The sequence below is a fragment of the Podarcis melisellensis genome (genome assembly GCF_964234715.1).
Source record: "Podarcis melisellensis genome assembly, chromosome: 5".
Lineage (NCBI taxonomy): Eukaryota > Metazoa > Chordata > Lepidosauria > Squamata > Lacertidae > Podarcis > Podarcis melisellensis.
The window spans coordinates 4786388-4811073 of NC_138537.1; the positions used below are offsets into that span (position 1 = coordinate 4786388).

The 24686-nt window shown below is 44.6% G+C and overlaps 1 protein-coding gene across 5 annotated transcripts in view; it reads left to right on the plus strand.

Annotated features, from left to right (window-relative positions):
* The window catches only part of DIS3L2 (DIS3 like 3'-5' exoribonuclease 2), a 211185-nt gene that overhangs the window by 44391 nt on the left and 142108 nt on the right, over positions 1-24686 (plus strand). For all 5 annotated transcript variants that reach the window (XM_081910808.1, XM_081910811.1, XM_081910809.1 and 2 more), the window contains one exon: positions 8360-8461. In XM_081910808.1, the coding sequence (XP_081766934.1) occupies positions 8360-8461 (102 nt within the window). The remainder of the gene's footprint in view (positions 1-8359; positions 8462-24686) is intronic.

Below are 24686 nucleotides of genomic sequence, written 5' to 3' on the forward strand. Positions count from 1 at the left end.
CCTTGTGAATGCAGGGGGTGCGCACGTTGCTACACTCGTAGGAGCCAACTTGTTCATCCGGTGAAGCTGAATGTTGAGAATTCAGGACACATAAAAGGAAGCACTTCTTTATGTAGTGCATAACTAAACTATGGAACTCACTGCCACAGGAGGCAGTGAGGCCCACCGAGTTGGATGGCTTTAAAAGAGGATTAGACAAATTTGTGGAGGAGGAGAGGGCCATCAAGGGAATGGAGTTGAGAGATGACCTAACCTGGGAGAAAACAGTAAAGACCTGATGAAGAGAGCACAGCAGAGGTTATATTTTCTGAGAATCCTCCGGAAAAATAATCTTTCAAAGGACCTGTTGATGGCATTTTACTATTGTACTGTTGAGAGTTTATTAACTTATGATCTGTGTGTGTGGTTTGGGAGCTGCACGGTCAGGGAAAAAACAATGCTGTCCAGGGTTGTAAAGACTGCGGAGAGAATAATTGGGTGCACTCTTCCCACCTTGGATCAAATCTATGCTTCCAGGTGCCATAAGAAAGCTGCAGAGATAGTGCAGGATAGTGCGCACCCCGGAAATGATCTCTTTCAGCTTCTGCCTTCTGGAAGAAGATACAGGGTTATAAAGACTAGGACTACTTGCCTGAGAAACAGTTTTTATCCAAATGCGATTTTGGTTTTAAACGCAGTGTAAAGTAGTCTCTGTGGGAGTATATTGTATTTAATTATGGGGTATCAGAGTTTTTAGGGGGTTAACCAGGTTGGGATAGCAGGCTTGCTGGTTTTTAATGTCTGATGTAGATTTTTTTCAATTTCGTTCTGTATGGGACGAAGACAATAAAGATTATTGTATCGTATCGTACTAGCCAGGATGGCTTTGCTCTGCCTCTACAATCAGAGTCAGCAATGCTTCTGAACAGCAGTTTCTGGAAACCCCAGGTGGGAGAGACTGCTGTCCTGCTGTAATCCTTCTTGCTGGTTTCCCATAGGCATCTAGTTGGCCTCTGTGAGAACAGCATGCTGGACTGGACAGGCCATTGGTCTCATCCAGCAGGCTCTTATTATGTTCTCATAAGCTTGCTTTTATTTTCTTTCTTTATTAATTTTGTATTACCGCCCACCCCTTCGCCTGCAGTTCACAGCATAAAAATACAAGATAAAAACACAAAATACGCAATAAAAATAGGAACAGAAACCAAACAATAACTCCCGTTCCCCCCTCCCACAAACCTCGGGCTGCTTCGCTTGCTTATAATCCTGTCCTTGCTCAAAGGACTTCACACATTGCACCATTCTTCCCCCTTTAATAATGTGTGTGGAAGAGGGCATCTGAATGGGTTCTTCTTAGCGCTAGTTCACATATTCCTTGTCACTTGCCCAGGGATGCATGAACTAGGCGGTAGACGTATCACATTTACTGATGTGCCATTGAATCTAATGCACACCTCTGTTTTCAGAACCTTGAAACCAAAAAAAAGTATTTGCTGGCAAATGTAAACGTGCCAGCAAATCTAATGCACACCTTAATTTTTGCAACATAATTTGGCAAAAAATTGGCATTAGTAAATCCGGTATATTGAAATGCATGCTGTTTTGAATATGCAGTTATGCTGGTGCATAAAAAGGCACCTATTTGCATTTTGAGGGGACTGTATATTCATTTTTCAAACAGACAAAACAGCCTTGTAGATAATTCCTGTTGCTCATTAGCTGTGAGAATTTTAAGAGCTTATTTTTCCAGTGTTATATAGCACAGGTGCATGGATATGTGCAGAGGCCTTGCGATCCTTCACTTTGCTTTTCACCACAGGCTGGGCAGCATCCCAGTGCTTGCAGGTGTTTCCAAGGGGTCAAAGGCTGTGACAGCTGGCATCTCGAGAAAAGCCAGCCATTCTCCTTAAGACCCAATCCTATGCTCGTTTATAATTTTTAGTCATCAACAGTCCAGTGGGCCTATGTTAAAGTGGCACCAGGATAAAACGAGGTCTGCAAAGAATGAAATAATGTTTTTCAAAACTGAAATTTAATTGACGCTGACACAAAACCCCACACATCCGCTAGGTAGAATAGAAGCATTGCCCCCCAACCCCACCCCCTCCCCATTCCCCCCTCCACCTCTTCCCCCCTTTTCTTCCTAATGTAACACTAACGTCTCACAGCAAATGAAACTGATCTGTAGAAAACGCAGCTTGAATAAAAGAGACATTGCACATACTTCTCGTAAACTAATAAATCTTTAATAAAAATATATTAAAAGCAAAACTGAAATTTGAGTTTCCTTGAAGCAGCTCCCGCTGTGTTTCGGTGTGCATACGATTGTAGCCTTAGGCTTTGCTGAGGAGGAATCCATTCCCGAAATCCCATCCACTCTTGGGGGCGTATGGGGACCGTGTGATTTAACCTCTTAGGCCCCGTTCTTTTGTGCAAACAACCTGTTTATGATAAACGACAGAATGAAGAGACATTTCTAGTCTCCCTGGCTGGGGTGGCCTTTCTGGCACTGCAGCTGGCAGATGGCAAGCTCACTTTTTATGTCTTCCCTTACAGACAAAGAGCTAAACGATGGGTTGTGGGTTTTTTTTTAAGAGACTGCCATCCGTCACCTCCTGGCATGGCTAACTTTGCCAGAGGAGGGGTTGCTGCAGCACACGGGTGATGACTGAAATAAGAGGGCCCTTCTCCCGAATGATGATGTAAAGCATTTTTTAAGGACGTGGTGGGATTACTTGGGGAGTTGAGGTGAGAGGGGGATGGGGAAGAGAAAATCTGGACTCGTCAGAGGAACAGCTTCCAGGCGGAATTACGCTAGTCCAAGAAGCTTTGCAATTTTTCTGCATCTTGTCATGGGAGGCAGCCTTTGCACAGCTGTTGAGCTGCTGCTACGGAGGGCCGCTTGTCTTGCTGTGGAATCGCCTCCGTTTCACATCAGGGCAGCGGCCTTCAGCCTCTTCAGCAAAGAATCCCAGCCTTGGAGCCACGTGGAAGGTGGGCCTTCCCAGGCAATCATTTACTCCTGTGTAATAAATGCACAGTTCTTGCAGGTGTGGTGGTGGTGCAAGAGCTCTTCCCCCGGCACACTTGCTGCAAAGGAGACAGCCTTTCCCCCAGCGATATCTTGATGAGAAAAGGCACAGTTCATCTTTCTTTTCCTTTTCCTTTTTTTTGGGTGAACCCGTATTTTATTCTGACAGCCAGCACAGTAACCCATAAGATAGATCCCTACCCCTAAGTTAGCCTTGCAAATTGCCCTATAACTCTGCTTATGTCTTCTCTCATATATATATATAGAGAGAGAAACAAATTCAAAATAATAAAGAGAAAAAACTTTTACCATATCCATAAATGAGATTCACTGAATCTTGTGACTTCCCCCTGTCCCCAGCATGGGTCCTTAAAATAATTTTTCTAAAACTATATATCATCACGTTCTCCACAGTTTTCATCTCTCTGTATTTATATTTTTCGTTTCTTTGCAAGTTATTTTTAAAGTCCAGCTAACATTTTTATTTGTTTACCATGGTCTCCTAAGTAAATTCTAAATTTCCCCCATTCTTTTTTAAAAGTCAATATCTCTTGATTCCTGAGTCTCCCAGTTAGTTTTGCAATTTCTGCATAGTCCAGCAGTTTGGCTTGCCATTCTTCCTTGGTTGGAACTGTTGATTCTTTCCATCTTTGGGCTATTAATATCCTTGCTGCTGTTGTTGCATACATAAGCAGTCTTTTCTGGTCTTTTGGGATATCAGAGCCTGTAATTCCTAATAGAAATGCTTCTGGTTTTTAAACAAATGTTATTTAAACATTTTTTTCAATTCATTGTATATCATTTCTCAAAAGGACTTTGTTATCTTGCATGACAACTACATATGATAAAAGGTACCCTCCTTTTCTTTATACTTTCAGCAAATATTAGAACTTGTTCTATACATTTTGAATAACTTTGTTGTTGTTGTTTAGTCGTGTCCGCCTCTTCGTGACCCCCTGGACCAGAGCACGCCAGGCACTCCTGTCTTCCACTGCCTCCCGCAGTTTGGTCAAACTCATGTTTGTAGCTTCGAGAACACTGTCCAACCATCTCGTCCTCTGTCGTCCCCTTCTCCTTGTGCCCTCCATCATTCCCAACGTCAGGTTCTTTTCCAGGCAGTCTTCTCATGAGGTGGCCAAAGTATTGGAGCCTCAGCTTCAGGATCTGTCCTTCCAGTGAGCACTCAGGTCTGACTTCCTTCAGAACGGAGAGGTTTGATCTTCTTGCAGTCCATGGGACTCTCAGGAGTCTCCTCCAGCACCATAATTCAAAAGCATCAATTCTTCGGCGATCAGCCTTCTTTATGGTCAGATACCACCAGTACATCATTTTCATATAATTTTCTTTCAGTGTACAACATGCTGTGAATTTCAAATCTGCTCTCCATAGCCTCTCCCCACACTCCGTTTTCCCCCACCCCACAGTGGGGGGGGGGGGACCTGCCACCCTGGGAGGTGGCATCCCACTCTTGCATCCCTGAGAGCCACATCTACCCTCTCAGTTTCTTCAGGTCAGCCACCTTGGCCTCAAGGAGATGAAGCTGTTCTCTGAGGGCCAGGAGCTCATTGCACCAAGCAAACACCCACAACTTGTACCCAGCAGGCAGATTGTCAGACATGTGACGTTCTGTACCTTAAGCTGTTAGCTTTCTACCTGCATGTCTTCTGCTGCTGTCCATTGACTTGCTCCTTACCTTGATGCCTTGCCACTCTTCACATGCTGGTGTCTTTTTCACAGTGCAATTTCTTTCCTTTTTCTAAATCAAGCCCCCCGAGTCTACGTGGCTTGAACCAATTTTAAGGAAAGAGGATTTTTATTGCCAGCAAGGGAAAGTGGTGCGTCTGTTGGCTGGCAGCAATAATTAGCAGATAATTAAGGCAGCAGCCGAGCTTGCCTTAGAAAAACAAGAGACTCCATACTGCTAGAATCTAATAGTGCTTTGCTCACTGATAAACTCCTGTTTTTCGTCATTTGAGTGGTGGCATCTTACTGTGGTTCAAAAGACTGATGGGGTTGCTTCTCATTTCAGAATCTGGAAGGCTTCTGAATGCCATTATTTGAATCTTCTTGCTTTTATTGTTGTGGAAAATCAGTTACTTGTGTACTGCACCTCTCCATATGTATAATGCCACCACTCTCCCTCTTTAAATCCCTCAAAAACCTACCCCTTTGTTGAAGTCTTTGGTGTAACTTTTAGTCCTCGTTCTCCTCCCTGGGGTCTGCCTGCCTTCCATGCTGCTTCTGCCCACCCATCAGACAGACGGAGGGGCTGTGGTGGCCTGGAGAGCTTCATGCTACTCTCAGGGGACACGCATGCAGAGGGGTATTGTCCAGGGGTGGCCCATTGGACCCGAGCCTTGATTGGGCTCTGCATCTCTTGCCCCTCCCTCCTTTGAAGAGCCATTAAAACAAAGCAAAACACAGAGCTTTCCTTTCAGGGTGGCTGGGTGGATAGTGCAGGCTGTTGAGACCACAGCCTTCTTCCTCTTTAATTTCCCCAGAGGCATATTTGTGTCCTCGTGCATCTGTGCCCCATGCCTTTAACTTCCTTAGCAATGCCCCTACTTGTAAAAGCCATCCGACGTCAGGCCATTGCGGCTCCAGACTTTCACTGCCAGGGTGAGGAGATGGTGAACGTGCAATTCTGGGGGGGCAGGGAGATGAACGGATAAGAGCGCTTCCCAGCCCATGGCAGCAGTGAAGGTGCTTGGAGGGCAGGCAATTTGTAATTGTCTGTGGATTTTCTAAGGGTTTTGGAACCGCAGGCTTATAATAAGTCAGATCAGTGAGAGCTTGACTTGTGAATCAGGCCACTGAATCCCATTGTTTCTCAAAGCCTTCATTATTCGCATCAGGATAAAAAGGGAGAACCAACTTGATTAAAGCATCCTTGTAAACATCCCCCCCCCCCCGAGGGTATCCAAATCACTATATGTTCTTCTGGAAACAGATGGAAGCTTTCTTTGGTTCTGAGTGGTTTAATGTGTTGTCACCCACTACCGACATTGCACACTGAAATGTGCAGAACTCTGTGAAGCGGAAGCAATTTCAGACAGGGATCCAGATGTGCTAATGTGCTGGATTCCCCCTTCCCCCCCCCAAAAAAAACCAAGTAAGAATTAAACTTCTTGGCCTGGGTCACAGTGCTGGGTGTTTCACTGGGGAGAGTCTACATGGGGCAAAACTGCTTTTGATCCTGTGATGATGATGATATAAAATACCCCGCCCATCTGGCTCTTCAGCATGCAACTTTTAGAGTCAATTCTTCTAATGAAGGTGTTGATTCTTCTTCCAGGTGCATGTGACAGGCAGCTTTGTGATGTGCTAGGAAAACATCTATGAGCCATATAGAAATGATGGGGGTCCTTGCGCAAAGTGCTCTGAGTGAGGTAACTAGTGGTCTCATTCTGCCCCATGGAGGCTTACTACCTAGCCCCCAGCACAGATCCATATACCAAAGATCTCCTTCCTTTATAACGGAGGTGTCATAGCTGGCGATGCTTTGGTAGTTCGTACCCGAAAGTTTGTGTTACTCTGACAGGTGCCATATATTAGCTTCTCCTTTGCTGGTGTGATTCTGAAATTGCTCCCATGCTTTTGAAATTGCTCCCAGCACCTCACTTTCTTTGCCTCCTCAAATGACTGCTGCGGTTTAGGCTTGGTTCTCTTATGTCCTCACCCCACTTTTGGTATGGCTGAAATGGAGATTTAACAGAGGTGACCGCTGCTGAAAAGATTCCCCGTGGCTCTGTGAAATGAATGAGGACGGGTTCCATTGTTTCTCTGCCTCCGCAGAAGATATTTTCACCAGCACATCTCATTTCCAGCTACTTATCCGTCGGTTGTGCCTTCATCCCATTGGTGGGATTGGTCCAGCACAGCTTTTGCTCGGGATCCAATTTCTCTCCGCGATGGTTGCCCTTCTCCCTGAGCGCTGTGCTATCTTGTCCATTTCACACCACTTGCCAGATTTCATGCCTGGGAGCGGCCTGGAATTCCTGGCAACGGAGGACTCCCTCTGGCTTCACCGCAAGGCAGCCCCATGAGGCTGCATGGCACGGCCCTTCTGTTCCAGAACTGTGAAACCGAGAAGCCTTCTCTCCTGGGCTGTTTCGGTGAACACGCTTCTGCTCGTGAAGGGCTTGGGGCCAGGGGAGAAGGGGGGCCAGACCTATGGGGTGACCAGGTACATTGACTGGCAGCAGCTCTTCAGGGTCTCAGGCGGGGGACAGTTTTGAGCCCTACCTGGAGCTCCCATTGGAGATGGAAGCTGGTCCTTCTGCAAGCAAAAGCAGATGTTTCATCACTGAACTATGGAGCTTCTCCAAGGGGAGTCAACAAGGGGCTATTGTTTTTATTTTGATGATGTATTTTTTGTTTTTATATTGTGATTTTATCCTGTCAGCCGCCCTGAGACCTGCAGTTTAGGGCAGTATACAAAATAATTATAATTATAATATCCTGCTGGGCACAAATGAGGGAGGTCTTCATGGATGATGGGGATTTATAGTTCTGCAACATCTGGAGTGCCACAGACCCCCCATCTCTGCTTTAGCTGTCCGGTGTGAAAAGGAAGTTCTTCTGAGACACAGTTGAGGCCAAAAGGAGGGTCTTAGCTGTGTCTGTGCAAACAGTAGTCAGCCAGTAGAAGCACATGTCACAATGTGAATATGTTGTTGCTTCCCCTCTAGTCGCAGACCATTTACTACCTTCAAAAATCCCTGGGTGTCCTTGCAGATCAAAGGGCAGTTTTCTTGTTTTGGGGTTTTGACTCCTGTATGCACCCCAAGGGAACCTTTAAGAGGCAGTAGAGAATTAAATTAGAGAATTAGGGACGCGGGTGGCGCTGTGGGTTAAACCACAGAGCCTAGGACTTGCTGATCAGAAGGTTGGCGGTTCGAATCCCCACGACGGGGTGAGCTCCCATTGCTCGGTCCCTGCTCCTGCCAACCTAGCAGTTTGAAAGCACATCAAAGTGGAAGGAGATACCGCTCTGGCGGGAAGGTAAACGACGTTTCTGTGTGCTGCTCTGGTTCACCAGAAGCGGCTTGGTCATGCTGGCCACATGACCTGGAAGCTATACACCAGCTCCCTTGGCCAATAAAGCGAGATGAGCGCCGCAACCCCAGAGTCGGTCACGACTGGACCTAATGGTCAGGGGTCCCTTTACCTTTACCTAGAGACTGACTATTCCTGACTTCCCCTCTTCTCAGGTGCAGGCTCTGAAAAGACTCCCATGGCCTCCCTTGGTTTGTTGTCCTCGAGATTTGATGCATTCTGAAACCAGCTTGTATCTTTCCCAAACCTCTTCCTCTGTGTAAGAGCCGTTTCTTTCCTTGTCTCTTCCAGGACAGCACCCGAGATATCTTCATTGATGGCGTCGTTGCTCGGAACAGAGCTCTGAACGGTGACATCGTGGTGGTGACTCTGCTTCCGAAAGATCAGTGGAAGGTCAGTGCTCAACCTTACCAGTTAAATTTATTTGGAAAGAAGACTCTGACCCTTTCTCGCAGAGTCCACTGCAGTCGTGAATAGGGCTGTTTTTCAAATTTATATGCCAGTTCAGCCAACTATCACCTTCTCAATGTTTTCCTTGTGGTGATGGTTGCTCTAACCTCCTTGTCATTTTTCTTTTCCGTGTACCTTTGCTTTTTATGCAGCTTCATGTGGGTCCCTCTGCATGTTCAAAAAACTGGAACTTCTTGTTCTGATAATGCTTTCTATTTTCCTATTTATTTTTTGCTTCAGAATATAGCAGTGCTTTTTTTTTAAGGGCAGAGGACTGTGGTTGTGTCCATTCTGTGATCTTACCCTACTGCACTGGCCCTTGAATGCTTGGTTTTGCTTTCCTTGCTGTGGTGCATTTAAACCGCCTTAACCTTATTTTTTGACTCTGCGCTGGATAGGAGTTCTTGGCCATTGAACAGGCATAAAGATTACCTTGAGAGAACCCTGGCTTGTCTGCTCGCTCGCCCTTGCCGTCTTGTCTCCCAGACCATAATTGCTTAGAGACTCTTGTTTGGGTGCCTGCGTGTGCTTTGCACAGTAAATATCTCAATCTCACCCTGAGGTTAGCAACCAAACATTAGGTAATTTGTAAATCCGAGGGGGAAATGGGATTCGTTTCCCTAAGCAGTCCCATGTGTTGAGGTGTTAATTCCACCGTGAGAGAGTGCGGGACAAGCCTGCGGCGATGGGTTTGCCCAGATAGAGTTGAATATTATTAGGATTGAGTTAATTTGAGTTAAAGGTCTTCCTATTTTGAAGGACGAAGGGAAGTGCAGATGGGTGTAACTGATCTGAAAACAAGGGGCAAGCCAACACAATACTTAATCTTCTGTTATGGTTTGTTCATCCACCCCTCCACCCCCACCCCCCTTTGCTTGTAGGAATGATGTCTTGAGTACAACAGATTGTTTGCTTCCTTTAACATCCAGCTCTTCGTGAAACGATTGATTTAAGTCCTTCCCTTCCAAGCCTTTTTCTAAACATGGACACATTACGCTAGATTATGGTTAATCCAATCTCTTATATAACTGTTGTCATTCTGTGCCTATCTGCATCTTTGGTTCTCATGGAACTAATTTTTCTTAGAATTGTTTTTCTTCTACCAGCATGGACTCATTTGCAATGTAATTGAATTGTATGGGTGTCTTGGAATCCACGCTTTGGAAAAGTCCGCTTACCTGTTGCTCCCAATCGAATGTTCCGCATTAAAAATTCGCCCCTATTGTATTTGCAGTGTTCCTTTGTTCTCGGATCCTTTTGGATCTGCCAAAGAAGAATTGTTTGAGAAGCTAACTATTCTGATGATAAAATGGCTAAAGGAAGAGAAGCATGGAACAATAGTTTAATGGGAAGCACATATTCCACGTAATGCCTTTCCCAAAACAGACTGCAGTGTTTAGCTAATCCTCAACAGCATGAACCTCATGTATCCGAGAGACCCTCCTCCAAATGTTTTACCACTACGTCGAACATCATTTAGATCTTGATGTGTGTCTTGTTCACGTTGTGCTGAAATAGCATACGAACACAAGAGGAGCCATGCTGGATCAGGCCCAAGGCCCGCCTAGTTCAGCATCAGTGCTTCCTCAACTTGTGATTATCAGCAACTGGTTTCCAGAGGCACCTGTGTCTGACAGAGGAGGCAGAACACAGCCAACTTGGCTAGGAGCCATTGACAGCTCCATTCTTTGTGTTTTAGTTCAGTCCTCTTTCAGAGTCACCCAGGTTGGTGGCCACCATCACTACCATCCTGTGCAGGAGCAAATTCCATAGTTTTAACTACTGTATTTTTCGCGCTACAAGACGCACCAGACCATAAGACGCACCTAGTTTTTGGAGGAGGAAAACAAGGGATAAAATATTCTGAATCCCAGAAGCCAGAACAGCAAGAGGGATCACTGCGCAGCGACCCCTCTCGCTGTTCTGGCTTCTGGGATAGCTGCGCGAAGCCTCTTCAGGGCAGCTGCGCAGCCTGCATTCGCTCCGTAAGACGCACACACATTTTCCCTTACTTTTTAGGAGGGAAAAGTGCGTCTTATAGAGCGAAAAATACGGTATTCTTACTGTGAAGTAGCATTTTTCTTTTGCCTGTCCTGACTCTTCCAACGTTCAGCTTCCCTGGATGTCCGTGAGTTCTAGTCTTATGAGAAAGAGAGGAAGAAAAGTTTCTTTTTATTTGGTTTGTACCCTGCAATGCACAATTTCATAACCACCTATCATGCCACCTCCTTCTTGTCTTTTCTCTAAAGCGTCTGCATCCTTTCCTCACACGGCACTCATTCCACCCTTGTGATAATTTTGGTTACTCTTTCTTCAACCTCTTCCAATTCTATAATATCCTTTTTCTTTGAGGCGAGACAACCAGGCTTGTATACTGTAGCTTCCAAATGTATTCCAAATGCGGCTGCACTGCAGTTTAGTAGAACAGCATTATGAAATTGGCAGTTTTATTTTCATTCGCTTTCCTAATGGTTCCTAGAATGCCATTCTGCATGCACACGAAAGCTCATACCAGTAACAAACTTAGCTGGTCTCTAAGGTGCTACTGGAAGGAATTTTTTATTTTATTCTCATTTTTGTAACTGCTGCACCCTGTACTTACAGAGATTCACGCAGAGATGGGTTGCTGAGAGTTGTTTCCCATCTCCGGAACTCTCTTCCACTTTCCTAGCCTCAAAATCTGTGCCTTAGCATATTCTGAAGGAGATCAAAAACTTCCTACTTTGGACAGTCTTTTGCTTATAGATTTTTATTTATGGGTAGATCTTGCTTATCTAAGCGAAATGAGAGATTTATTTGGCGTTTCATTGGCTTGTAAGTTTCCTTGAAATGCAATAACTCCATTGCACACTGAGATATCTGAAGGAAACTCAGTGTACATGTTCAAGGAACAGTTCTGTGCTTCAAGTTCAAATAGTAGCTTAAGCGTCATGCTTTTTTTTTCAAAATCAGAGGAAAATATAAAGTAAACCAAAACATGTTATGTGTGTTAGTTTTCGGTTTTTTCTTTTTCGGTTTTCTCTTTTTCGTTTGTGTGTTGTTACGTTTTATTTCTAATGTTTTTATGTCTTTTTTTGTGTAGTGAAGAATTCAATAAAAAGATATTAAAAAAAACAAAATCAGAGGAAAATATAAAGTAAACCAAAACAAAATATACATGTTGAAAATTGAGATATTTGCATTACATTTGCATGTTCAGAAAACAAGTCTCCGTTTCATGTTGAAAACTCTGCTCCGCTAGTTTTCAAGAAAGCCAGGAACTGTTTAAATTAAAAGGCAATGTAGCAATGTCCTCTTCAGCATTAAAAGATAACAAAGATTACTTTGATTTCTACTAAAAATGTTTTTTGGGGGGGGATCACGATTGGAAGGAGTCCCTCCAGTGCTCTGCATCATTGTGTAAATGTTGAAGGTTCCACTTTGTCCTGTGGGGAAAGATCATAGAACAGCAGCTTAGGGCTTTGCAAGAGAAGAATTTGGACAGAACAAGTCTTTATTAAGTCAGTTTGAATCATGTCCTTCCCCCGGATCTTTATCAAAACTTGCAACTTGCTAAATGTGAGCTAAATAATTTAGTTTCAGCTCAGGTTGAATTGGTTTGTGCCAGAAGTATCGGGAAAGCTGAGAGATGTTGGGTGAGATTTTGGCTTCCCATTTAGAAGGACAATAAAACTCAGAATTATGATTCAGGGTGTATGCAATAATGTGGTCTCAACGCCAAAGGATATAAATTTAGATTTCAAAAGTACTACTCTATAGGAAGGATATTGAGACTGTGGAATGTGAAATGTCAGTCCTTCCACAGTTAGATTTGCGGCAAAGGGAATTTCTTTCAGAGACTTTGCAGAGGGATGAAATCAAGAATTCCATTAATGGTATGAAGGCTAGGAAAGTTCTGGGGCCATGTGGTTTTTCTATAGGATGGTAGGAGGTATATTCAGTTTTTTTAAGTTGCTATTTGTTTTGCCTTTACATAAAGGCTCTTGATCAAGGTACCCTTCTCTCGTCAATGCGCAATACTCGTATCTATATTATTCCTAAGCCTGGTAAAGGACTGGCTAGTTGTGCAGATATTATCAGCAATACTTGCTAGCAGACTTTGGGCTGTGGTAGCAACTTTAATACACACAGGTTAATTAGGTGAGCTTTATTTGTCAAAGGTAGAGAGCAGATACTGTAAGGTTGGTAGCAGATTTTGTTGCTTCATATGGTAATATAACTGATGTGACTGCTATTCATTTTCTTGATGCTGAAAAAGAGTTCAACAAAATATATTGGCAGTTCTGTTACTTGGGTGGGTGGGGGAACTGAGGTTCTTCAGGAATTTATGAATTGGATTAGACTCTCATACCTGTCTCCTCAGTCACAGGTGAGAACACATGGAATTCTTTCAAGCGTGTTTGGTTTAGAGAGAGATACAAGGCAGAACTAGTCTCTTTCTCCTTCGATATTTGATTTATATTTGAAGGTGGTGGCATATGCAGTTAGGCAGACTAGAGGTTTGTGGTTTTGTGCATGAACAAATGGGATTTAAAATAGTTGTGTATGCAGATGATTTATTATTATTATTATTTATTAGTAGGCCTGAATCATCCACATCTGAGCTAACAGAATTTATTAATTATTTTGAGGCAATTTCTTGCTATACAGTTAATTGGTTAAGGTCGAAATTAAGTTACCCAGTTTATGTACTAATTGACAATTTTGTTGGTGCCTGGAGGCATGTTTTGGATCCTAGACATATTTCTCAAATTATTAAATTGAATTTAAGTAGAGTCATAGAATAGAATATTGTAGAGCTGGAAGTAGATGACAGAAATAACTCATGATTTAGAAAGATGGTCATTACTTAGAATTTGGAATAAAGTTAATACACTCAAGATTAATATTTTGCCACAGATCATTTATTTCCTTTGGAAATAGAGAGGCACTCATTTTCATGGCTGATAGTTAGATTTAGACATTAGATCGGATCAGATGGCAATTATTTTGTCATTTTCAATTTTGCCGTTTAGATACCCCTTACCTGCTTGTGTCGAATGGCAATTTTCTCAGCTATAGCACCTTTGGGTGCCTCTTCATGGACTGCCAGGTCCTACATTGATGAAAAAGTTGTATCTCTGCAGGGAGCTAAATCCCTGATAGTTACCAGATTAGGATTGAGTTTTGGGCTGACTCTGTGGACAGTCTAACATACTTTGGTCTGCCTTGGTAGGGCTTCCCACCCCCAGTTTTATTTTGCAGCTCTTCCTACTTCTACGGGCTGTTAAAAGTCCTAAGCATTGCCTTGGAACCTCTAACTGTAGTAGGATTTCTGACAATACAATATCCTTCTCTTCATACAATATCCTGAGAAACAGCGTCCAGCACTCTTAAAATCGAGATCCAAGATCCGTGAGCACCAGTAAAAGCACTGAGAGGTGAATTCTGACTTCTTCCTGGTTCCAACAAATTCTGGTTGATCTTAGCGGCTTTTGCTTCATGCATCTTCTGCCTAGGCTTCCAGACCTTTTTGTTCCAAACTGCTTTCATATGATGTTTATGCTGGGATTTTATTGCATACACACACACACACACACACACACAGAGAGAGAGAGAGAGAGAGAGAGAGAGAGAGAGAGAGAGAGAGAGTGAGAGAGTGAGAGAGCGCCTCTTTAGCTGATACTGTTCTATTTGCTGCTGCTACGGTTCTTTTTATTTATTTGAAGAATGCATTAATTGCTTCATATATATTTTATTAAAATGGAAGTGATATATGATGAAAGGTTTTACAGAATGACCACATGCAAAATGATGCCAAGAAGATGCAAACAACAAACACCACCACAATGTAAAAAGGGAGTTCTGTTGTTGGCATAAAATTGACAGCAGACATAAAGACATTATGTCGTTGCAGCTTTATGGCCTGTTGCTTGAAGGGTTCTAATTTTGTGTGCCGCCTTGGGAGTGGTAGCCTTGAGAGGCGGTCTAAAACAATGGAAAAGAAGTAAATAAATGAATGAGATGATGAATCTGGCTGGCATTGGCACAGAGACTACTTGTTTGGAAGTTCTGGTAGGCTGGATGAGGAATGAACACAGGCTTACATCAAGTCATGCCCTTGGTCCATCCAGCTCAGTTTGGTCTACTGGCAGCAGCTCTCTAGGGTTATAGTCAGGGCGTCTTTTTAAACCCTCTCTGGAGATTGCAGGGATTGGTACCTTCTGCATGCAAAGTAGATGCCCTTCTATAGAGCTATGGTCTTTTCAGCAGCTCTAGGCAATGGCGCAGAGGAACCAAGTGGACCTTTTGTCAGAAGTTCAGCCTACATGTGAGTAGGACCCTGGCAGAGACACATGCCCAACTGGCATGTTCTCCTCTTCCTGGTCTTTCATTTGGGAGCTGCAAAAGCTTTCTTCAGCCCGAACATCACAGCGACCGATGCCAACTGACACCGGCACACTTAGGGATCCGCAGAGTCTTCGCAGCTTGCGTGACAGACCTCAGCAACTCAGCATTTTGGCTAATCTACTTTATTTACATATAAACACACACGGAGCACTGCAACATGGCTCCCTCTCTCTCTAGCATCAGGCAGCAAAGAGAAAAAGAACAAAGGATAACAGTCCCACTGCACGGAACACAGTAACACAAACATCCTGTCTCCGTCACTTCCCACTCTGTGGAGTCAAAACATACACCATCACGTGAAAGACAACAACCCCATGACTGTAACCATGGAGCAGGAATTCTAACACCTTTCCCCACTCCCTGTTTGTGGAGTTCCTCCTGCTCAAGATATTCTGTTTATCCCTCTGCCTGCAAATCTTTCTCACCCCTTGGATTGTGCAGATTGGGGGCTGCTCTCTGGAATCTGGGTTTTGGAGGCCTGTTGTGATCTGCTGGTTGAGAATGCAGTGTTCTTTGCTTTGCAACTGGTTGCCGTTGAAGACTTCTTCTGGCGTCCTTTTGGAAAGGCCTGTGAGGATGTAGACAGTTACTTCCAAGCACCGGTTGTCAGCCCAGCTGACCTCTCTCGCTGCTCCCGGCCTGCGATTCCTTTTGAAGGTGCAGCAGAAGTCAAGTCTTTTCCCAGGGCAAAGGGTGTGGTCCTTCCAAGTGAACACTCTCACTTCCTTTCCGTCCTTTTATTAGCTGGGAAGTGGGCTGGGTCGCCATCTGCATTGGAGGTTAATGGGAGGGGATGCCCCATAGTGTGGAGGGTAACAGAAAGATAACCTGGAGGTTAACAGAAAGATCTGGAATATGCAGAAATGGTGAAACTTACCAGAAGAATAAGAGATCAAGATAACAAACTTTATAAAAGAATGGAAATGGCATATCCGAATTAACTTAATTTGCTCATTTATTCACCTTCTTTAAATAGATACTTTTATGAAACTGCAGGTTATTGCAATAATCCTGCCAATGTTCTTATCTGTTTACAATTTATCTGTAAATATACAATAAGCCATTTCCATTCTTTTATTTTAAAAATTGATATCTTGATTTCTTATTCTTCTGGCAAGTTTCGCCATTTCTGCATATTCCGCAAATTTTGTATCCATTCTACCTTTGCTGGGACGTCTTCTTCTTTCCATTCTGGGACGAGTAACATTCCTGCCATTGTAGTAGCATATATGAATAAGTTTCTATACATTTTAGGTAGTTCTTTCCCTATAATTCCCAAAAGTAAAGCTTCTGGTTTTTATTTTTACAAAGGTTATTTTAAACATCGTTTTCATTTCCTTATATATCATTTCCCTAGGAAATGTATCCCACTTTATTGCCTTGGGAAATTACAATAATCGAACTGGGATATGGTGGGTCATAATGGCTGCATTTGTTGGAGAAGGAAAAGATTTGCTGGAAAAAGAAAACATCCACTTACAGCGATACTGAATGGAACTCTTTCTCTCTTTCTCTAAGGAGACTTTTCCTTCTGTTGTAGACACTGAGGGATGATGACTGAAAACGGGCCTACCAGTGATGGACAAGCCAGTCTTTTGGCCACTGGTTGCTTATCAGGTCGTTTCAGACCGGCCTTACCCAATCAGGTGCCCTCCAGATGTTTGAGACAACAGCTCTCATCAGCCTTAGCCTTCAGCTGTGCTGGCTGGGACCATTGAGAATCGTAATCCAAAACATCTGGCCATCACCTGGTAGCGGAGGCCTCTTTTTAGAAGATCTGGTTGCCCTTTATTCTCACCTACTGGAGAGAGATAGGGAGCATCTGCTGGTCTTAAGCTTCCATTGGCGCCACGAAAATGCAGTGGTGCAAATTTGCCCCTCGCTCGGCTTATGAATATGCCCTGTCCTTTTGCGCCATGACCAGTCAAAACAGCACATCTGCTGGGAGCTGCCACGCTAGCAGCCAAGCTTCCCAAACAGCACAGAAGCAGATGGTCGACCTCTGAGCTGTTCAAAGATTTTGTAAGGCCCAGATGTGGGAGGGGGTGTGTGTGGAAAGCAAAGCTCTAGCTATTTTCTGAGGTCATCCCTTCCCATGGGTTGCATCCCATCAGTTCTTGAGATATGGCAGAGGTCCAGCCTAGGTGTGGCTTCAACTGTAACTTAAATAAAGGAAAGGCAGGGAGAGCGGAAGTGGCCTTGTCAGGGCTGGGTCATGCTTTTCTTTACAGTAATTTCCTCTGAGCTTTTTGGGGCTTGGGCAAACACTGCTTTCAAAATGCATTTCTCATTTCTTATTGTTTCCTCCTTATCTCTGAAGTGGCCTTGATTGGCCAACTGCAAGCCTTTCAGTTGAACCACTTAATCTTGGAGTCAGATTTAGCATCTGGCTGAACTGGCGCTTCCCACAGCTATCAACGTGGAGAGCCTAATGGACTATGGGCGTGCGCAGGTAGAAGATCCTGAGACGCTCTGTACCGTAAACTAACTTTCTTTTTTTCTTTCTTTCTTCCCTGTTTTTCAATTTCTAAGGCCCAGTAGGAATTTCTGAAGACCTTAAATGCCCTGGCCAAGCTCTGTCAGCTACAAATCCTTTTTTAAACTTGTTTCATTTGCAATTTTAGCAAAACTTAAAAATGGAAGACAATAATTAAAAGAAAAATTAGTGTATAATTAATAACCAAAACCCATTTCACAATCTGAATGCAATAACCATCTGTACATGCAGCTTAGATTAAACGTATAAGTTAATATGAGCTCTTCAAATGTCCAGGTAGGTATTCATGCAAAATTGACATCTATATGAAATATGTTCAAATGTAGCCAGGGGAGTGACCTTTGTAGTGAACGGTGGGTATGAATCATACCAGGGTTGAAGTATAAGTCATTTAGCAACCACAAGGGTTTGCAGAGTCCATTTTTGTTGTCCTGCTGTTCATCCCCATACTGCAGGAATATACAGTCATGGGAAAAAGAAAGTACACCCTCTTTGAATTCTGTAATTTTACATCTCAGGACATAATAACAACCATTTGTTCCTTAGCAGGTCTTAAAATTAGGTAAATACAAACTCAGATGAACAACAGCATATGAAATATTACACCGTGTCATGATTTATTTTAGAAAAATAAAGCCAAATTGGAGAAGCCATATGTGAGATTTTCCAGGCTGGCTCCAAAGCTAGATGACAAAGCCATGATGCTTCCTCACTGAGCAACCTTAGTCAATGACAGAGACTCTTGGCAGCTTAAATCAGGATTGATGGTATAGTTTTACAGTATTGTTAATGTCAGCAGACATTATTGTTAGTGCCAGTTTCTCATTATGCAAAATGGATGCGAGTGTGACCCTAGGCCAAAGTGACCCAGAAAGATCCCAGATTCCGGGAGAGACCCAAAGTGTTGAACTGGGAGTGCTGAATAATAGGAAGACAGTGGCTGGTAGTGGAAATAGCAGGATTTTAGATGCAGGACATTGGACAGCGCCCATGGAGGACAGACGTTGCTCTGAGGACTGCTTGGCTGTTGAGACTTGGCTCTTAAAAAGCAGAGGGAGGGGGCTGATTGATGCCTAAGCTTTCCCCCCTCCAGCTATGAACTGGAAGGTTCTTAAAGGGAACAGAGTCTTCATTTGAGAGTTCAGGTCCCTCTGAACGCAAATTGCCTTCTGTTGTTGTTGGTATGTGTGTGTTCTACAGGGGAGTGGGGAGCTTTTGGTGGCTGGTGATCTGATGAGGGAGATGGAGCAGCCTCTCTGCTGGTTGAACCCATAAGCACATTTCAGGGTTGCAGAATTGAGGAGTGTTTGAGGCAGGGGCCACTGAGATATTTGGGACACTGGACGACTGGGTTGCTGCAGATATAAGAAGAGATTCAGGCATGCGGTTTAGGTCCCACTACTGCTGTAGTTTCATTTGGCAGCCCTGAGCAAGTTGCTGTTATTCAGCCTCAGTTTTCCCCATCTGTAAAATGGCAATGACATCTCATGGTGGGGGGTGTGAGGGCAAGTTAAAACAAAGGCCGAATATTTGCTTTGTGTTTCTTGCAGTTAATTTATCTGGACATCTTTTTGAAGGGCATGGAGTAGACACATGAACCTTTGCTTAAACTATCTTCATCATCTCTTTATTTGCGTGATGCCTTTTCATAGGTAAAGCCACGCACACAACGGCTTGCAACATGAAAATATTTGCATTATTGCAAACATAATCAAAGCAGTAATAAACAATAAAACACATCAAGAAATAAACGACCAAGGTGAACAATTCCCACATAATTCATAATGAGATATAAAAACAAAGATTCAAAATCTAATTATATTGTGTTGGGCATTTGTTCCATCTAACCCAGTACTGTTGTCTTTGACTGGCAGTGACCCTCCAGGCTCTTTTTCTTCAGTGCTGCCGCCTGAAATTGAGCCTGCGAGGCGCAAGCTTTTCCAGTGAGTTGTGGGTCTTCCAGAGTTGATTCTTCCTCTTCCCTCTCTGTGGTGGGAAGTCCTTTCCCAAGGGAACACATTCCGCCTCCCCCCCCCCCCCGGCCTCCACTTTTGTCTTTTGGAATGCTCTGTTTGGCTGCCTGCTAAAATAAGCAGATGTACGCGATGGCATCACTGGGCGATGCAATGGTTTCTTTTCTCTGTGATGCCGGGAACCAAGTGCTGTGACTTGCATTGCGTCACTTGCAATTTAAATGCTTTCCAGGTAAGCAAACAGCCGCCGGCAGTTGCTGAAGTGGTTTCCTTGTGAATTCTTCCAGCCTGGCTTCTTCGACCTGTCAACGGTGGCAGGGCATAGTAAGAAAAGACCTGCCGGATTGGACCAAGGATGTGTCTCCCCCAGTGCCCGGTCTCCCTCCACGTGCTTCCGGAAAGCCGGAAGCAGCACGAGAAGTCAACTTGGCCTTCTCTTGTTGTTGCTGCCCAGCAACGGGGACTCAGAGGCGTCACGGATTGACGTAACCTCCATGAAATACCTTTTCGGGCATTTGTTCCATGGTGTAATCTCACGAGTCACACCACGCTAGCATGAGAGAACCCAGGAGCAGGGCCAAGGAGTGCCGTGTGGGCATTAACTGGCGTGACCTCTCTGCTGGTGATCCAGCCTGGGTGGCTATAGCAGCCTTTCTGGCAGATGTGGCACAATGGTGGAGCACAAAGCAATTAATTCACTATTCACAGGGCTTGGCATCAGCATCAAACCAGGTCGGGCAACTTCCCAGGGTCCTTGGTGAGCTGAAGGACGTATTGAGGTGAACGCAGGGCTCTGTAGGAGCTTCACTCTATTCTGCACTCCTGACATGTGGGAGATGGGATTGGCAGAATGGATGCAGGATTGTGGAAATGCGTAGGTCCTGTGCCCATGCTGTTTTTGGGTGTGCATGTGTAGAGGAGGGGGAGGGGGTTCTCTTGCCCTTTAGGCCCACAGAATCTTGGAGCCTTCCCCAGAGTTGGAGAGGGCAAAATGAAAACACAACCTGCTTTTTAGAATTACACAGATGGAAGGGACAGTGAGGGTCATCTAGTCCAAAAACTTTCAATGCAGGAATCTTTTGGTCAACGTGGGGCTCAAACCCACTACCCTGAAATTAAGAGTCTCATGCTCTACCGGCTGAGCCCTCGAAAAATCAGGCTTCGGTGTTCAGTTGATCAGTTAGATTAGTCATCATCATCATAATAATTTTAAACAATCATTTTGTTATTTATACCCCTCCCATCTGGATGGGTTCCCCCAACCATTCCTTTTTAATGGATTGGTCGGTTATCAATTATTATTTTTTAAAAAATGTAATTTTATTTTATATTTCAGTAGTTAAACAACAGAACAAGTCCTGGAAATGATTCTCTCTCCCTCTCTCTCTCTCCCCCGCCATCCCAACCCCAGTGGTACGATCAGAACTTGTAGGCCTCTGCATTAACAATTTTTTAAAAGGTGCTGTATTTATTTGAACTTGAGAAAGCATAAATCACATCAGAAAAGAGCACACACAGTCTTCCCACTTTTATATATATATAAAAATGTGCTTATGAGCTATGGACAAAAATATGCTGGTTGGATAACTGAAGGATAGCCTACTGAGATGTGAGGATACTTATTTGAAGGCATATCCAGATGTCTGCAAATAGCAAATGTTTCTGTTGCTGCTGGAATGGTGCTTGTCTGGACCAAGGGGTACCCAGGGGTAAGCGAGGTGGAAGCTGGGTGTGGAGGGATGGGTGGCTTGTGGGTGCAGTTGAGCTGTTGGATTGCCAGCTGGCCACATAAAAAGAAGTAGTGATGTGCACATTCTCCGGTAGTGGAGGAGCTGATTGCACACCTTGGGAATTGTGTCCTTATAGGTGGGGAAGGCAGGAATGAGTTGGCAGGTTATAGGTGATGTCACAGGCACCTGTGTAACTGGTAGCCATGGTATACGTGCATCCCAAATAGGCTTCTCTTCTCGGGAGACGTGGAAGGAAGGGTGTTTTCTGTCAGCAATTCAAATTTGCATTTTGAGAGCTGGGAAACGGTGATCTTCCCCACACTGGGTGCTCGTAGGTAGGAGAATGTGGTCTGGCTCTCATCCAGTCACCTGGGCCACAATTCCAGTGCAGAACACGCCCTGAGTATTGCTGGGGTCACTGAGGACTTCTCCGTATCTGCTACCTGAGAGACCTCCCTTAATTTTAAGATTGTAAGAAGGGCCCGGTAGATCCTTCAAACATCCATCATAGCCCAACGTCCTCTTCTCACAACAGCGAACCAGGAGGAGCTGAACGTGACAGCGCTAACCCCAGCTGGTATTCAGAGGTGTATTGTCTCTGGCAGTGGAGATAGAAAGCAATCATCAGGGCTAGAAGCTGATCCTCCATCAATTTGTCTTAATATTCTGTAAGAAACTTTGTGGGTGCTTTTTCAGAATGCCTGATAAATAACTGGAGGTGCCTAGGGTTGTATTTGAGATTCTCGTGCATGCATTCCCGATTCTATGCTACCCCTTTCCCACTTTTCTTGGGTCCCCAATCCAGTCTGTAACGAAGAAAGGGGCCGAGCATTTTCAAGAACTCTTGGGGCATTTTGCTGTTGAACAAACGCCAGATATTATTAGATGACAGTTGAGAGTGTGAAGGTGAGCACACTATTTCTCGCGGCCAACACATTCCTTCTTTTCCTCCGGAGAGGATTTAAAGGTAATTCCGCTTCTGTTGTGAAATATTGTACATGCATACTTGCATAAACATTATGGTTATAGCCGAGGTTAGTCAGCCTTTCCGTGCTACAATCTTCTGAGAAAATGGAGTATAACTACTGTAAAAGTTGTTCTGGGCAGAAAGTTGGCACCCGCGACCAGCCTTGGGAGCCAGCTCTTTTTATGGGCAGAACTTGATAAATGTGTTTGAGTGGTTTCTGAGTTAAAATAAACCCAGCATGTGGAGTAGCTTCAAGTGCTCATCAGATATTCTTAGAAATGGCACCCTTTGAATCTCACTGCGTTTTACTGGGTGGAATTTGTGCTGATCCATAAGAGAGGGGAGCGCACTGGAACAGGAGGGAGCTGGGTAGAAGCCGAAAGTTACCAAACCAGCTTCTTCTCCCGTGTCCCTGGGGAGTGTAAATCTGTTGCTTTTAATGGCATAGAGAGAAAGAGTTGTTGTTGTTGTTTAGTCGTTTAGTCGTGTCCGACTCTTCGTGATCCCATGGACCAGAGCACGCCAGGCACTTCTGTCTTCCACTGCCTCCTGCAGTTTGGTCAGACTCATGTTTGTAGCTTCGAAGACACTATCCAACCATCTCATCCTCTGTTGTCCCCTTCTCCTTGTGCCCTCCATCTTTCCCAACATCAGGGTCTTTTCCAGGGAGTCTTCTTTTCTCCTGAGGTGGCCAAAGTATTGGAGCCTCAGCTTCAGAATCTGTCCTTCCAGTGAGCACTCAGGGCTGATTTCCTTAAGAATGGATAGGTTTGATCGTCTTGCAGTCCATGGGACTCTCCAGAGTCTCCTCCAGCACCATAATTCAAAAGCATCAATTCTTCGGCGATCAGCCTTCTTTATGGTCCAGCTCTCACTTCCATACATCACTACTGGGAAAACCATAGCCCAAACCCCTTCATGGATCACTGCCTTGCCGTGGCGAAGGGGCTTGAAGAACTCAGAGAAGCTATGAACTATGCCGAGCAGGGCACCCAAGATGAACAGGTCATAGTGGAGAGTTTTGACCAAACGTGATCCACCTGGAGGAGGAACCGGCAAGCTACTCCAGTATCCCTGCCAAGAAAACTCCATGGACAAAGACAACAGAGAGAAAGAGAGAGAGATGCTAATCAGGAAGTCTCTCATTTGACCATTACAGCTACCACAAACTCACAGGCTGACTTGGGGTGGGGTAGGGCACCCTCAGCGTCAGACCCAAATTTGCAATATGGAGATGATAATACTGGCCTGCTTTGTTCCTTATTCGATTTATAACCTGCTGTTCCTCCAAGCGTTGCTGAGGGCAGCAAACACAACAATGATAAAGGATTGGAAACAAGCAAACGCCCAACATTCAGAAAGCTTAGGGGTTTGGGGAACAGTATCTTTCTGCTGTCAGATGCCTGGGTAAACTGGAATGGTTTTAAATGAGGATGACAGGCCCGCTTCACCAGGGAGGGCATTCCACGCACAGGGAGCTGCCACTGAAAACGCCCTGGCATGGGTAGGCACCAGGCAGACAGCCCCCAACAGCGGCACCACCAAGAGGGCCTTGCCTGCCAATCATAGGGGCTGTGATGGTTGATACTGAGGTGCTTGGGCCCCAAGTCATTTAAGACTTTATATGCTAGTACTGGGAGCTTAACGGGAGGTCACTGGAGCAAGGTTCCTGCATTGCAGGGGTTTGGATTAGATGATCCTTGTGGTTCCTTCCAACTCTACAACTCTACAATTCGATTATTCTAAGGGGAACTGAGGGCAAGCTATCCTGGCAACAGCCGTGGCTGGCGAACCAGCCTAAGCTTGGGCATAAGCACTTCCAGCCACACTGAAGCTCCTGGAGACTGCATTGAGAAGCTGGAATTCAGGAAGTACTCCCAGACTGCCCTGTTCCTTTAGGGGGAGTGCAGCCCCTCCCAGAACAGGACTCACCGTATTTTTCGCTCTATAAGACGCACCAGACCACAAGACACACCTAGTTTTTGGAGGAGGAAAACAAGAAAAAAAATATTCTGCATCTCAGAAGCCAGAACAGCAAGAGGGATAGCTGTGCAGCCTGCATTCGCTCCATAAGACGCACACACATTTCCCCTTACTTTTTAGGAGGGAAAAAGTGAGTCTTATAGAGAAAAAAATACGGTAATTCCCAGGAACCACCAACCCACAGCACTTCCACTTTATCAGAATCCAGCCTTATCCATACGAGACTTTAGGGGGCTGTTGTATAAGTTCCAAGAAGATAATGCATGGTCAGGAATGCTAACTCTCTGAAGGGCTGTATAAATGCTGAAATGGGAAGAAGGAGAATTATGGCTAGCATCTTGGCACTTCCATGTTTTTCCATGTGGAGATCAGTCTCCTTGTTGGAGGTGGTGGGGCAGCTATAATAGTGCCTGGTATATATTTTCATCAACTGACTGATCAGACATCTGCTGGGGAAAATCCTAGTTGCCTAGAGGCCTAAGAATTGGATGCTGGCACGTATAAGAATTGGGAATCCCCATGTGCAGCTCTGCCAGATGGTGGTTGTTGGCACCCGTCCGTCTCGAGAGACAATGGAGTGCGCCTCCGGGAGTGAAGTCAAACCGCTGCATTAGCAGCACTGAAGCAT